The following is a 13,931-nucleotide window of genomic DNA, read 5'->3' as shown; positions in this document are numbered from 1 at the left end:
GTGAGCTGGGTTCCTGTGTTGATGTTGACCCTCCCGTATCGGGAGTGGTAACGATTGTTCCCAATGTGTCAGAGAGATGTGTTGATGTTGCCCCTCTTAAGCTAGGATTGTGTTATGCCAATGCGTCGATATGATTATGTTGACTTTAAAGAGATTACTCTTTTCCCGTGGTATAGGTTAAGCGTTGTATGGGATTCTCTTGAACTAAAATATGTCAGGATATGTCAGTTTATTTATGGTCTTGCATATTTCATGAAAATATTTTGAACTCTCACTTAAATGATTCAACATCTAATTTGGACTACCCCTACAATATTCTAATGTTTTAGGTGAAAATAACGGCGCTAAGAGAAATGAGGTTATCGAGATGTAGCCGTTGATCACATTAGAGACCCTTAACACATATTTTGATTATGTTTGAGGTATTTAATTGTGTTGTTGAGGGATTAATCTCTATGTATTTTAAGATGTCATGTCAAACAATAGTACGGTTTCCATATTTTGAATAAAGGAACTACGATTATGTATTATTTGAGGTTTCGATCTTGCTTCCGCATTTTATGATGATGTTACCTGTAATTAGCTCATTGATTTTTAAATTTGATATGCTGAGAAGGTAGAACGAGATTGTTGAAAATGATTTATGATTAACGTATGCTAAAAAAAGAAAATTCCAAAATCTCGGGTTCACACACACTTGAAAAAAGTGGGGTGTTACACAACTTACATGTGGATCCATCTGTACAAGAGGTTAACTCACAAGAAATGGGTGCTAAGGGGCTTTTATTAGAAAAGCCTTCTATACTCAAGCTTTATTAATAAGCCAAATGAAGAATTAATGGAATAAACAAATGAAAAAAGAAATAAATAAGTGAGACAAAAGAAGTAATATATATTTGAAACTTTGTGCATGGATGATCTTCTCATTTTAAGCAAATCAAAGATTTGGAGCGACTATGGGCTAAGATTTTTAGAGTTAATTTATTTTTTTATTTTAAATTTCATATTATTATCCTTCTGAAGTTGCTAATATTATCACATTTATTTCATGAGATGATCCACTTACAATAGGCTCAAGCAATTGGCCCAATTGTTAGTTACACAAGATATATGTACCATTATGGAGCTTTGGCGTTAATCCGTATATCAATTATCTATAAGTAAGAAATTATCCACCATTAAAATATAAATATATTAAAAATTTAAACACAAATACAAATATCAAACAATTAATGTTTTGTTAATCTAATTATTCACTATTGGGAAAATTGAACTATTTTCCCCAAAATCATACAAATATACTAAAAAAAAAACTATTGAATATAACAACAAATAAAACGTACACCAAAATATATCAAGGTTCGATCAATTTAGCCTACGTCCTTGGATATCACAAAAAATACTTCACTAATATCCAAAAAGAGAAATACACAGAGAGAAAAAAAATACAATTTGTGGGATAATATTCCAAATAGGGGGAGGGTCGCTTTTATACAAATTCTAAAACCTCCCAACCCACTCATTCACAGATGTGGGATTGGGAGAAAGCCATCAAAACAACAAATCTCCACCTTGGTGAATCTCCCTAATCCCAATCAAATTTTTCAAAATTATCTCCAAAAAAACTGTCATAAGTAGTGTTTTCAAATGCGCTTTATAGCGTCAACTTTAAATACTAAGGATATTAATCAAGTTCAGATAATGTTTGAACTTGACCGTTGTCACTACCTTAGTGATCATATCAACAGCATTTTCAATGGTTCAGATCTTCTGAATTTGTATCTAATTCTTCTATAATTTCTCATACAAAGTGATATCTCACGTTGATATGCTTCGTACTTGCATGATAAACTTGGTTTTTTGCTAAGTGAATAGCACTCTGATTGTCACAATGTACCTTGTTGTACTTCTAACCAACTCCGAATTCATCAAGCAAACCATAAAGCCAAATTGCTTCATTCACGGTCTATGTAACTGCTATGTACTCTATTTCGATTGTAGATAGAGCAACTGTACGTAGATTGTAAGGTAGACTTCTAACTGATTGGTGTCTTTGCTAAAATGAACACATAACCAGTTGTACATCAACGTTTATCCAAATCACCAACATAGTCGGAATCACAATAACCAACTATGTATTTACCCACTTTCTCATCCCGCTCAAACATTAAACCAATATTTATGATGTTCAAAATATATCGCAGAATCCATTTCATAGCTTGCCAATGTTCCTTTCCAAGATCATGCATATGCTTACTCACAACTCCAACTGCTTCTGAAATATTGGGCTTTGTACACACCATAACATACATCAAGCTACCAATAACATTTGCATATGAAACTTTTGACATTTACTCCCTCTTCGCAGCATTCTTCGGAGATAAAGATGCATTAAGCTTGAAATGATAAGTTAACGGGATACTCACAAGTTTTGACTTTTCATTCAGGCCAAAACGTTGTAGTACTTTCTTCATATATGTTTTATGAGTCAAACAAAGTCTTCCCCTTTTTTGTCTCTGATTATCTTCATACCAAGAATCTTTTTGGTTTCACCCAAATCTTACATTTCGAACTCCTTATTCAGCTGAGCCTTTAATTTTTTTAATTTCTTCACTATTCTTGGAAGCTATCGGCATATTATCAACATACAGGAAAAGATAGTGTTGGATTACATAGATCTCATCATATGTGCAATGGAATAAAATTTAATTTTGTAGGTATCACGTTTTTTAGAAATTATGGTTTACAAAATCAAAAGGTAAACGGAAGTATACCTCTTGACAAAATCCGATTTCACCATTAGGTTCTCCACCGTATAATCCTCCAAATGTAGGATGTTGAATCTGTTCACTCGAAATCACTTAGATCTAAGATATTCAAGAGAAGAAGTAGAAATTTTCTCAAAATTTCTAACTCTTGAGAATTCACACACACACCTCTCAATCTTCTCAACTCTCAAAGAGTTTCAAGTGAGCAAGAGTCTTGAGAGAAATTTTCTATTATGTTATTTATAGAGCATCATGGAGGACCCTAGGTGCCATTGGGCTTAACAAGCCCAATCCAACTAGTGGACTTAATAAGCCCAATTCAATTAGTGCTATTGGGCCAAACTTAATGTGTTAGCAAAAAGCTCAATCTAATTATTAATAATTAAATAATTATATTCATAATATAATTATTTAATTATTTTTATTTATCTAATAAATAAATGCACTATAATGAATAATTCCAAAATTACTAATTTATCATTCTTCTTTTGAAAAGTGATTACTTATTGGGTGGGATTTTTTGGTTTCACAATTAAATTGGCAACGAGAATAATTAATTATTAATTTTTGTAAATCATGAGTGACATTTAGCAATATGTCATGATTACCCAATTATTGTGAAGCGGGTATTGTAAACATTTTACTACGATACCATGCAATACGATCCTTTTATCATTCTATATATCGATAAGATATGAGATCATGGTCAGCAAGTCGAATCTCTTAATCTCGTCATATGACCAAATTCAAAATCAATCTTGACTAATTATGACACAACCTTATGGAACACATTCCATCGTCATATTACCTCGGCTAAGGATTTATTGTCAAGTGATTATTGGATCGTATAGGATATCCTCCTCATAAATCTCGAGGTGATAGATTTCATGTCTGATGCACATAGCTCATGTATTACTAAACTAGGCACATAAATATGTATGATTATTCCTTATTAGAGCAACCATATAATATCGTTGATATCATTTCCACCAATACATAGATATTCATGTCATCTTAGGTCTAAGGACTAGTTGCACATTTGCAGCTAACATTAAATCATTGATCCGTGAGATATAACCCATGTGATTCAATGTTAACAGTCTCATTCAGTGAACTCGTTCCTATAACAAGCACCCACTCATCTTCTTTCTATATCTCATACAGAATGACACGAGACTCACCAATCTTATCTTTTAGTATCTCATATTGAACAAGGAGAAAGATGATGTGATGGCTTTTGCTAGTTACTACTATCCAAGTTAGGAATTATATGGCCAGAAATATGTTTATAGTATAACGAATTGTGGATTATCTAGAACTCATATTTTTAACATTTAAGAATGGTATCCACATCTTATTATACTAATGGATATATATTTTTTTAATTCATATTACAATTTAAATAAAATATAAACTTTCCATTTAAGTAATATTTAAAGAATTACAAGATCGAGTCCCTTTATGTCACTAAAATTGGTCTTTAGGGCTCGTATCTAATATATAGATGAAAGATTCACCTTGTAGCTTGCGTAAATACACACAATGATCATATTTGCTTCTTGTGTACCTCTACCTCAACATAAACTAGTCAAATCACTTATATCACTGCCTTGAAGATTGCTTTAATCCATATAACGATTTATTTAGTTTGCAAACCTAATTTTCTTTACTAGCCATTCTAAATCATTCTAGCTAAGTCATATATATTTCCTCTAAAATGCGATTTTCACATCCATCTGAACTAGTTCCAAATCCAATTGTGCTACCAAGGCCAACAAAATTTTAATAGATGAATGTTTCAGAATTGGAGGAAAAACTTCATTATAATCAATACCCTCCATTTGAGTGTGGCCTTTAACCACCAACTTTGCCTTGTAACGGGTATCATTCTTGTCAAGAAATCCTTTATTATTTTCTTATACCTATTTGCATCCAATTGCCTTATCTCTTTTCGATAAGATGGCTATCCTCCATGTCTCATTCTTCTAAAGGGACTGCATTTCTTCATTCATGGCCTTCCTCCACTTTTCATTTTCTGAGTTTTGGACAACTTCATTATAAATGGCAAGAATGCCATCATTTACAATTGGAGATGCATATGCCACCATATCAACAAAAACAAGCAGGTTTGCAAATCTCTCTTCGTGCCCTTCCTATTGCAATTGATGATTCTTGTTGCTGTGGAGCTTCTTGGGTCGGAACCTCTTCTTCATATGACCGCTCATTTGCTGTAGGAGTGTTTCTATCTGATTCATCATTTATTGTTGGGACAATGATTCTTCTATCAAACTCCACTTGTTTTGGAGCATCAGCAATCTACTATACATTTGTTACCTTTTTTTAACATGGCAGATTCATTAAATGTAACATCTCTATTAAAGATTATCTTCTTCGATTCTAGACACTAAAGTCGGTATCCCTTTACCCCATAAGTGATCTCCATGAACAATGTTTTCTTTGCTCTTGGATCTAACTTGAATTCTTTAACATGGTAGTATGCAATGGAACCAAACATATGTAATGAATTATAATCATTAGCAGGTTCTCCAGACCACATCTCAAAAGGTGTTTTTTCACAAATAGCAGTTGATGGCAATCGATTAATAAGGTGACTCGCATATGCCATAGTCTCAGCCCAAAATTGTTTGTCCAACCCAGCATTAGACAACATAGACCAAACTTTCTCCAGCAACGTTCGGTTCATGCACTCTACCACCCTATTCTGTTACGGTGTATCTTTGACTGTGAAGTGTCGAACAATACCTTCATCTTGGCAAATTTTGCTAAATAAATCATTTCTATACTCACAACCATTATCTGTTCTAAGTTGTTTGATCCTTTTGCTAGTCTGAATTTCCACCATGTTTTTCCATTTAAGAAAATATTCCAACACTTCATCTTTTTTCTTCAAATAATACACCCATACTCTTCGGGAATAATCATCAACAAATGTAACATAGTAGTGTTTGCCTCCCATAGATGCTATCTTGGATGGTCCCCACACATTTGAGTGAACATAATCCAAAACGCCCTTGGTATCATGGATTGCAGTGCCAAATTTCATTATCGTCTGCTTCCCTTTGACATAATGCTCACAAAAGTCCAATTTACAGGTCTTGACGCTTTCCAACAATCCTTACTTGGCCAAATTTTGTAAGGATTTTTCACCTGCATATCCCAAACGCATATGCCATAGTTTGGTTGCTTCTGTATCCCTGTCATCATTGGAAGCTACAACTGTTGTTGTCCCAAATAACTGTATTATCCTAATAGTAATACAAGTTATTCTTCTTTCGAATCCCTTTCATCAATACAAGTACGCTAGAGATTACCTTCATAACTCCATTTTTTGCCGTTATTTTAAGTCCCTTGGATTTTAAAGTTCCCATAGAAATAAGATTATTTGTCAGACTTGGCATATATCTCACATCTATTAGTATTCTACTTGATCCATCATGATTTCTCAAATAGATTGTGTCAACTCTGATTGTTTCACGAGGTGTGTCATTTTCTATATAAACAACTCCTCCATTAAGTTCTTAAAAGTCAAAGAACTAGTCTCGATTGAGACACATATGGTGGCTGCAACCCGAATTCAAAAGCCAAGCACTAGAATAACTTGTCAAAGACGTAAGAACCAATGAAAAATCTAAGCATTCATCATCAAACTCAACTACATTTGAGACAGCTTTCCTTAGTCAGGTCTGCCTTTGGCTTTTAACTTTGGGCAGTCATTTTTTTAGTAGCCTTTCTCCCGACAAAAGGCACACTCATATTTGTTTGGTCTAGATCTCGAACTAGATATCTCTTTCATTCCTTTCTTTTGGCTTTGCGAATGGTCTCTTACAATCAATGCTTCTACTGAGCCATGCATTGCTTCTTTCTTATCTTTCTTTCTCAACTCATAGCTATACAAAGCGGTACAAACTTCACTAAAAGACACATGGATCTTCTTGTGAAGTAGAGTAGTTTCAAAAAATTCAAATTCCTGAGGAAATGATTCCAATAACATCAAAACCAAATCCTCATCTTTGAATATTTCATCCAAATTCATCAAATCAACTACCAACTGATTAAAGGTAGTGATATAATCATTTATCGTGGTACTAGGAACATAAGTAAAGTGGAATAATCTTTTTTTTCATGTAGAGCTTATTTTGACCACTTTTTTTCAAAAAAAGTTTCCTCCAATACCTTCCATAATGTACTAGTAGAAGTTTTCTTCTAAAATGCATACTTCTGTTCTCTAGACATGTATGATCGAATTGTACCACACGCCAATTGATTGATGGTCTTCCATTTTTTTCCTCAATATCAATTGGTTTCTTTTTCTCAATGATGATATCTAGACATTGCTGAAAGAGAGCGTCTAGAACCTTGCATTGCCACATGTCAAAATGGCCGAACCGTCAAACACCTCCATTATAATTCTTGTATTCGCCAAATTCCTCGCTAAAGTGTACGAGGAAGAAGCTCCCGAAATGGATGGTTCTGAACTCTTTTCGTCTGCCATCTTCTATATTCAATAGTTATCAAAGCAGAATATCAACAATCCAATAAAATCTTTTATGATTTGGAAGATCAGACACATCTACAACTACATAGCATACTAAGAAATCTTGGCTCTAATACTAATTGTTGGGAAAATCGGACTATTTTTCCCAAAATCATACAAACATACCTAACAAAAACTATTGAATATAGCAACAAATAAAACACCATAATATAATGAGGTTCAACCAATTTAGCCTATGTCCTCAAACACTACAAAAAATACTTCATTAATATCCAAAGAGATAAATACAAAAAGAAAGAAAAGAATACAATTTGTGGGATGATATTCCAAATAGGGGGATGACCCCTTTTATACAAAATCTACAACCTCCCAACTCACTCATTCATCAATGTGGGATTGGGAGAAAGCCATCAAAACAACATTTACCACAATTTGTTATGTGACAACTCATTTTTCCTAATTTAAATAACAATTTAGAGATATTTAAAATAAGAGAAAGCTAGACAAGAACGTTCAACCTAACTATTGTGTAATAAGAGTAAATTCTGTTTCATAATTCAAGTTTCATGAAGAAATCACGAATTAAGCCTTGCTCAATTAGATAAAAGATGAACAACCTTTCAAATAGTAACTTTCTAAACAAAAAAAACATAAATTAAAATTATATGTTACTCAATCTCTCAACCTCCCTATATTTCTCAACATTTATTTAAAGGCTTTTGCAATTGCTCAAGTGTCAAAGAGTCTCTCTATGGACATTTGTGTTAAATTTTGTCTCTTCTTATAATTTCATCAAAAACCTTATCCCCCTATTAATGATCTCTCTCCCACCATCCAACTCAGTCACAACTCATTTCCTTTTGCCAAATCAATGATGGCTGCCTATGCCTAGGGCCTCTATAAAAGAGAGACTCCAAAATCGATAATTTTGAGTACTAATTAAAATTTATTATTTTTTTAGATATAAAATCACTAATTTTATTTTATGATATTTTTTGTTTGAATTCATACTCTATTTATTTTGTTATTCTATACGGATGAGAAGGTTCTAAAACTCTCCAAATTCATGGTTCATTTTTCAATGTTAGATAAGAAATAATGAGGTGTCATTTAGATGAAGAGACTTTCCAAACTTGGATCATTTTTCAATGTTAAACAATAAATAGCAAAGTGTTATTTAGACGAGAAGACCGTAACTCCCAAGTTCATAGATCATTTTTTAATATTAGGTGATTAGTGGTTAATTTTATAAAAATTTTGTTATAATTATACCCTTCTTTTGATCTTAAAAATGGTTTAAATTAGATATTAATATATATTTTATGGTTATATGCAAGTTTAAATTGAAAAATGAATGAAATGAAATTCTAAAGTAAAATTTAAAAATAATAATAATAATAATAATAATAATAATAATATATAAAACTATATATAATACATATACATCATTATATGCTTGCATGTAATATATATATATATATAATATAATCTAATATATATGTGCCATGTGTAATACATATATATATAATATATAATTTATTAATAACATTAAATTATTATTTTTTTGTAGCCCATGAAAAATTCAAGGTCATGAAGAATTAAAATCCATGAAGAATCCAAGCTCATGAAAAATTCAAGCCCATGAAAAAATTAAAGTCCATGAATAATCAAGCCCATGAAGAATTAAGGTCTAACTTGAGCAATCCATGAAAGATATCATTTGGAGAAAGCCCAAGGATTATTTTAATCCTAATGAAGATCAAAAATCAATTTATAGAAATCTATTTTTATTTTTTAATGTGAGTGCTTTATTATGTGTGTTTTTTTAGCTAAAATCCATTTAACTATTAGGTGTGTATTATAGCTAAAATCCATTTAACTTTATGAGTGCTTTATTAGGTATGTATTTTAGCTAAAATCCATTTAATATTAGGTGTGTATTATAGCTAAAATTCATTTAACTTTAAGTGTGTGAGTGCCCATTAGATATAATTAAGTCTAGTTGAATAATTGAAATTGTGTGGTTTGTATTGCATCTTGTGGCCTATAAATAACTCACTTGATTGCATTTGTAAGTGTGATTATTATTCTTGAATCAAAGTTTAGTTATTTCCTTAGAATTCTCTCTTTGAAAATTGTTTTTGTTCTTATTTCTTTCTCTATTGTTTTCTCTTGTGATCTTACTTCTTTTTCTATTGTTTTCTCTTGTGATTTTACTTCTTTCTTTCTTCTTTTAAATTCTTATGTCATTTATGGTTACTTTATTATTCACCGCCTAAATGGCTGGTTAGTTTATGCTTTTAAATTTTTGCAATTTTAATTCTTGTATTTTAATTATCCACCGCCTAAATGGCCGGTTAGTTTCTGCTATTTTAATTCTTGTCATTTAAATTCTGTTATTTAAATTACGTCGTTTAAATTCATGTCAATAAACTTTCAAATGGAAATGAGTAGCTAAATCTAATCTTAGGTTAAGGCAATGACAGTGTCCAACGCCAATGATTCTCAAAGAAAGTTGCGCTTTAAATGAGTAACATTAATTTAAATTTCAATATGAGTGTGTCTTAATTATTGAGAAATCACTAGGTTTGGATTGGAGCGTAAGCCTAACTTAAAGCTTTCATGTTACGCATGAGAGTTAATAGAACTGGAAACGCTATCATACCCAAACCCGGATGATTAATTTAGTTGTCTTGTATATTAATTGTAATTGGATTTATGGTAGTTACTTAAATTAGAATCTCACATATCATGTATGAGCATTGCTTAAACTAGAACTATCATCATCTCTAATTCCATTTAATAACAAACCTTCATATCTGAAATTAAATTAATGTTACTAACCTTATCTGTTAAAATTTGGAAATCAACGGGTTGGCATTGAAATTGTCTTAACTCAAGTACTATCTAATTTTATATTCTCACTTTAAGTATTTATTTCAATTACTGCCTTAATTTATTTCCTAGTATCTGTTGTTTAAAAAACCATAAAAAAACTTTGTTGCCAATTTGTCCAAATACGTGTGTGCTTGTGTGTGACATTTTTTTTTATTTTGCCATAAATAAATCTCTCGGTGGACGACCTGGACTTATTCAGAAAATATAAATTTAAATTTGGATTACAACTGCACTCGTATACTGACGAGTATAAACCTCTCACCTAAATAAAGAAAAAAATATAAAATTTTTATTATGTTTTGTTTTGTGTTTTAATTGCAGGGTGGGAGTGCAGTCATTAGGTAATAAATAATGAGGTATAAACTGGTAATACAATGAAAAGAAAAGGCAAGAAATAATATTATTTTAGGAGGACAATTTGATAAAATGATTTTTTGAATGACATAAATTTTATTTGAGAAATTCACATTGATCTAAGTATTAAAGAGAAAAAAATAAATTGATGACTTTTTAATTTATAGGACTTGACTGCGGATTCTCTACATTTTTTGTTTATTCAACTCTTACATTTTCAGATCTTTCTCTCTCTTATATATTGTCAATTAAAAAAAATTATTTTTTAAACTTGAATATAAAATTTTAATTAATAATTTTGTATCTTAAAAAAAATTTAAATAATTCTTGTGTAGCGTGCAAGTTTTTCAATGCAACTTAACACTTTCTGAGGGTGCATGATTACAACATGATCACTTGTGTTCTTGTTTATAATATTTTACAACCGATGGAATAAAAATCAAATGGCAAGTTGGAGGACAAAGTCAGGCCCATCTAAGATGTGGGTCGATTATGCTCAATATTTAATGCTTTTCTTTTTTGTATTTTCCTTTTTCGTCTATCAATTCTTTGTAACAAATCATGGTAATGTTGGGACAATAAAAGTCTAAGAATATTTAAATCCTAAATCTTAAACCTTTGAATGAGGCCTTAATTCCATATTGAGAGCCGAAACTCTGCAGATGGAAGCCCAAATAAATCATGAGCTTGATCAATAAAAATTTTGCTTAATGTAGAGAGAGAAATAAAGGCAGAAAAGATTATTTGAAGCAGGCTATTGGGTATCTCACCTTTCAACCTGTAAATTGTTCTAGCCGGCGGCTATTTTTCTTTTTAATTTTTTGATTTTTAATTTCTTTTAGTTAAATTTAATTTAATTATGATTTACTTTACTTTACTTTATTTTACTTAATTAACAGTGTTACTAATGGGAAGAGTATTTGAGCAAAAAATAAATAAACTCTAAGAATCTCCAAAAAATTTTTTAGACTATAAGGGATCCCGATTACGGGTTGCCTAATGAAAATAGTTGGGGCTAACCACTTGGCAACAACAAGCCTTAGATTAAGTAAGTTTCTTAGGCTTAATTTTTACAAATGCTAAGCTAAACAAAATACAATCATATATTTATTGGGTACAACAGCTAGGGGTAAAAATTGTCATCATAGTCTCTTATAATTAGGGCTTATATCTTTTTGGAACAAAACCACTCACAATTTGTTATATATTTACTTAATATATGCAATTTATAAAATTATTGTACGATACTTAATGAATTAACCTAATATATGTCAAAAGAAATAATAATTAAGTTCTCCCCGATAACAAAAAAAAAAAATTAAAAAAATTGCCATCCTCATTGGTTGGTTGGTGGAATATGTGCCGTACAGGATCCCCCCAAATAATTTATCATTCTCGAGAGGTGATCATGAGAGGAGGTGATAACAAAAAAGTCCAAAACGAAAATCTATCGAACTTCGATGATCAATGGTAAGTGTGTGTAGGGAACCTATGAATGGCCACTGGTTGCTGAAAGCAATAATTATTTGGCAGCCATGTGCCTGATTGTCTCTAGAACGCTCCGTGGGCCAGATTTTCCCAGGAAACAAACAAGGCAGGGCTCACGGGTGCAACATAACCACCTCACACCAGCTCACGGGACCTTCAAAACCTTTCTCTATGCTCCCATCAACAAATAATTGTCGTTGAAAACGTAGTGCCCGGCCATATCTTCTTGAAATTCATATATATATATATATATGAAGTTATGAACCCTAGGCCACTAGGGTCGTCAGTGCCCAAATAGAATATACCGAAACCTACAACTGATAACCGTCTCTCCACTTCCTCTCCTTAAAATGAAGCTGCATTTGCTGCTTCTCTTCACGGCCTTTACCACCGGCAGCCTCCTAGTCTCCTCCCAGCCACTGACACAGCCGGAAACCGGCCGGAAGAAGCCCGACAACGAGACCATTTACAGGGTTTCCAAGCAGCTGTGCTGGGGCTGCGTAGGCGAGTCTCTCCAATTCTTGTTCGCACACAACTTGGTCAGGGCGGCAAAGTGGGAGCTGCCACTTATGTGGGACTCGAACCTTGAAAAGTACGCGAAATGGTGGGCCGGACAGAGAAAAGCAGGTCGTCAACATTTCTAGAAAACTAGTCATTTGATCTTTGTGTATATAGTTTCATCAATGGTTTTTATGGCGATCTATATCGTTCTAACACAGGCTGTGAGTTGGTGCATTCGTTCCCGGAAGGCGAATTCAAGCTAGGGGAGAATATATTCTGGGGCAGTGGCACAAGTTGGAGGCCTAACGACGCCGTTGGGGCGTGGGCCGAGGAAGAGAAGTACTACTCCTATAGCTCCAATACATGCGCTGCGGGCAAAGTGTGCGGGCACTATACGCAGATTGTGTGGAAAAGCACGCGCAGAATTGGCTGTACTCGAGTTGTTTGTGACACTGGAGATGTGTTCATGACTTGCAACTATGACCCTCCTGGAAATTACATTGGCGAGAGGCCATATTGACGGGTTCTAGAGATTAAGCTAGCTATATGTATAATATTAGTTACTTGGAAGGCCACAAGAATATTTGTTTATATATAGACATGTGTAAGTAGACATAGGAGTTATGTGGCGAATGTTGCATGCATGCGTTACCTATGTCTCATGTATGACATATCATTGATGTATATATGTTGCTGATGCAGAACTTTAATAAATATATAATAATATCTATCCAACTTCATAAAAATTTATATATTGCATGCGGAGCTGCTGTTGTGAAGGGATCTGCGTATAGAATAACTGGGAAAAAATTGATCTGAATTTGATTGAGGACTGAGTTGGCCGAACCAAATTGATGGATATGGCAACTAATTAAGAATATGGGATCAATAGTAGATGAATACGACAGCAGATTGCAGTGACATTGATGATTGATGCCCTCATCGTAGCCCTCTTTCTATGTATGTTAATTCGATTTTGTTATTTAGACACCGAGCTTACCTGTTACATATATTTTGTTGTGACAATTAGCAGTAACTCAAATAATTTTGTGTCCAAATAGTATTTTCAAAAAAACATTTCATATGCCCCAGTGTGCTCCTTTGATAGTGATGCTCTTATGAATGGTTTTGCTCCACTAATAGTACTTGATGGGTCACTTACCATGTTTAAATTAAGTAAAAGATCTTATAATGTTATCATTAAGACTTAACAAAAATATTGAATTTGAATACAGTAAGACGCTAATTTATCACTATGCAGACAACCTCGTTGAGACTTAATCTAATGGATGAGACGGAATTGTATTACGATCTTTCTGGACTCAAGCATACACTAGCTTCCAAATTTATCCTTTTATCAACAAAATCCATATATTATGTATTCTCAAATGATTTATCACATAATT

The 13,931-nt window shown here is 32.7% G+C and overlaps 1 protein-coding gene across 1 annotated transcript; it reads left to right on the top strand.

Moving 5' to 3' along the window:
- Positions 1–12,282: 12,282 nt before the first annotated feature.
- On the top strand, positions 12,283–13,267 carry LOC127806906 (pathogenesis-related protein PR-1-like). The gene is made up of 2 exons (XM_052344480.1): positions 12,283–12,651; positions 12,744–13,267. Exons 1-2 carry the CDS (start codon positions 12,375–12,377, stop codon positions 13,043–13,045), a joined length of 579 nt encoding a protein of 192 aa, XP_052200440.1. The 5' UTR covers positions 12,283–12,374; the 3' UTR covers positions 13,046–13,267.
- Positions 13,268–13,931: the final 664 nt, after the last annotated feature.

Source organism: Diospyros lotus, chromosome 7, assembly GCF_014633365.1.
Source record: "Diospyros lotus cultivar Yz01 chromosome 7, ASM1463336v1, whole genome shotgun sequence".
Lineage (NCBI taxonomy): Eukaryota > Viridiplantae > Streptophyta > Magnoliopsida > Ericales > Ebenaceae > Diospyros > Diospyros lotus.
The sequence above is the reverse complement of the archived record's forward strand: the minus strand, read 5'-3'. Positions and strand labels throughout refer to the sequence as shown.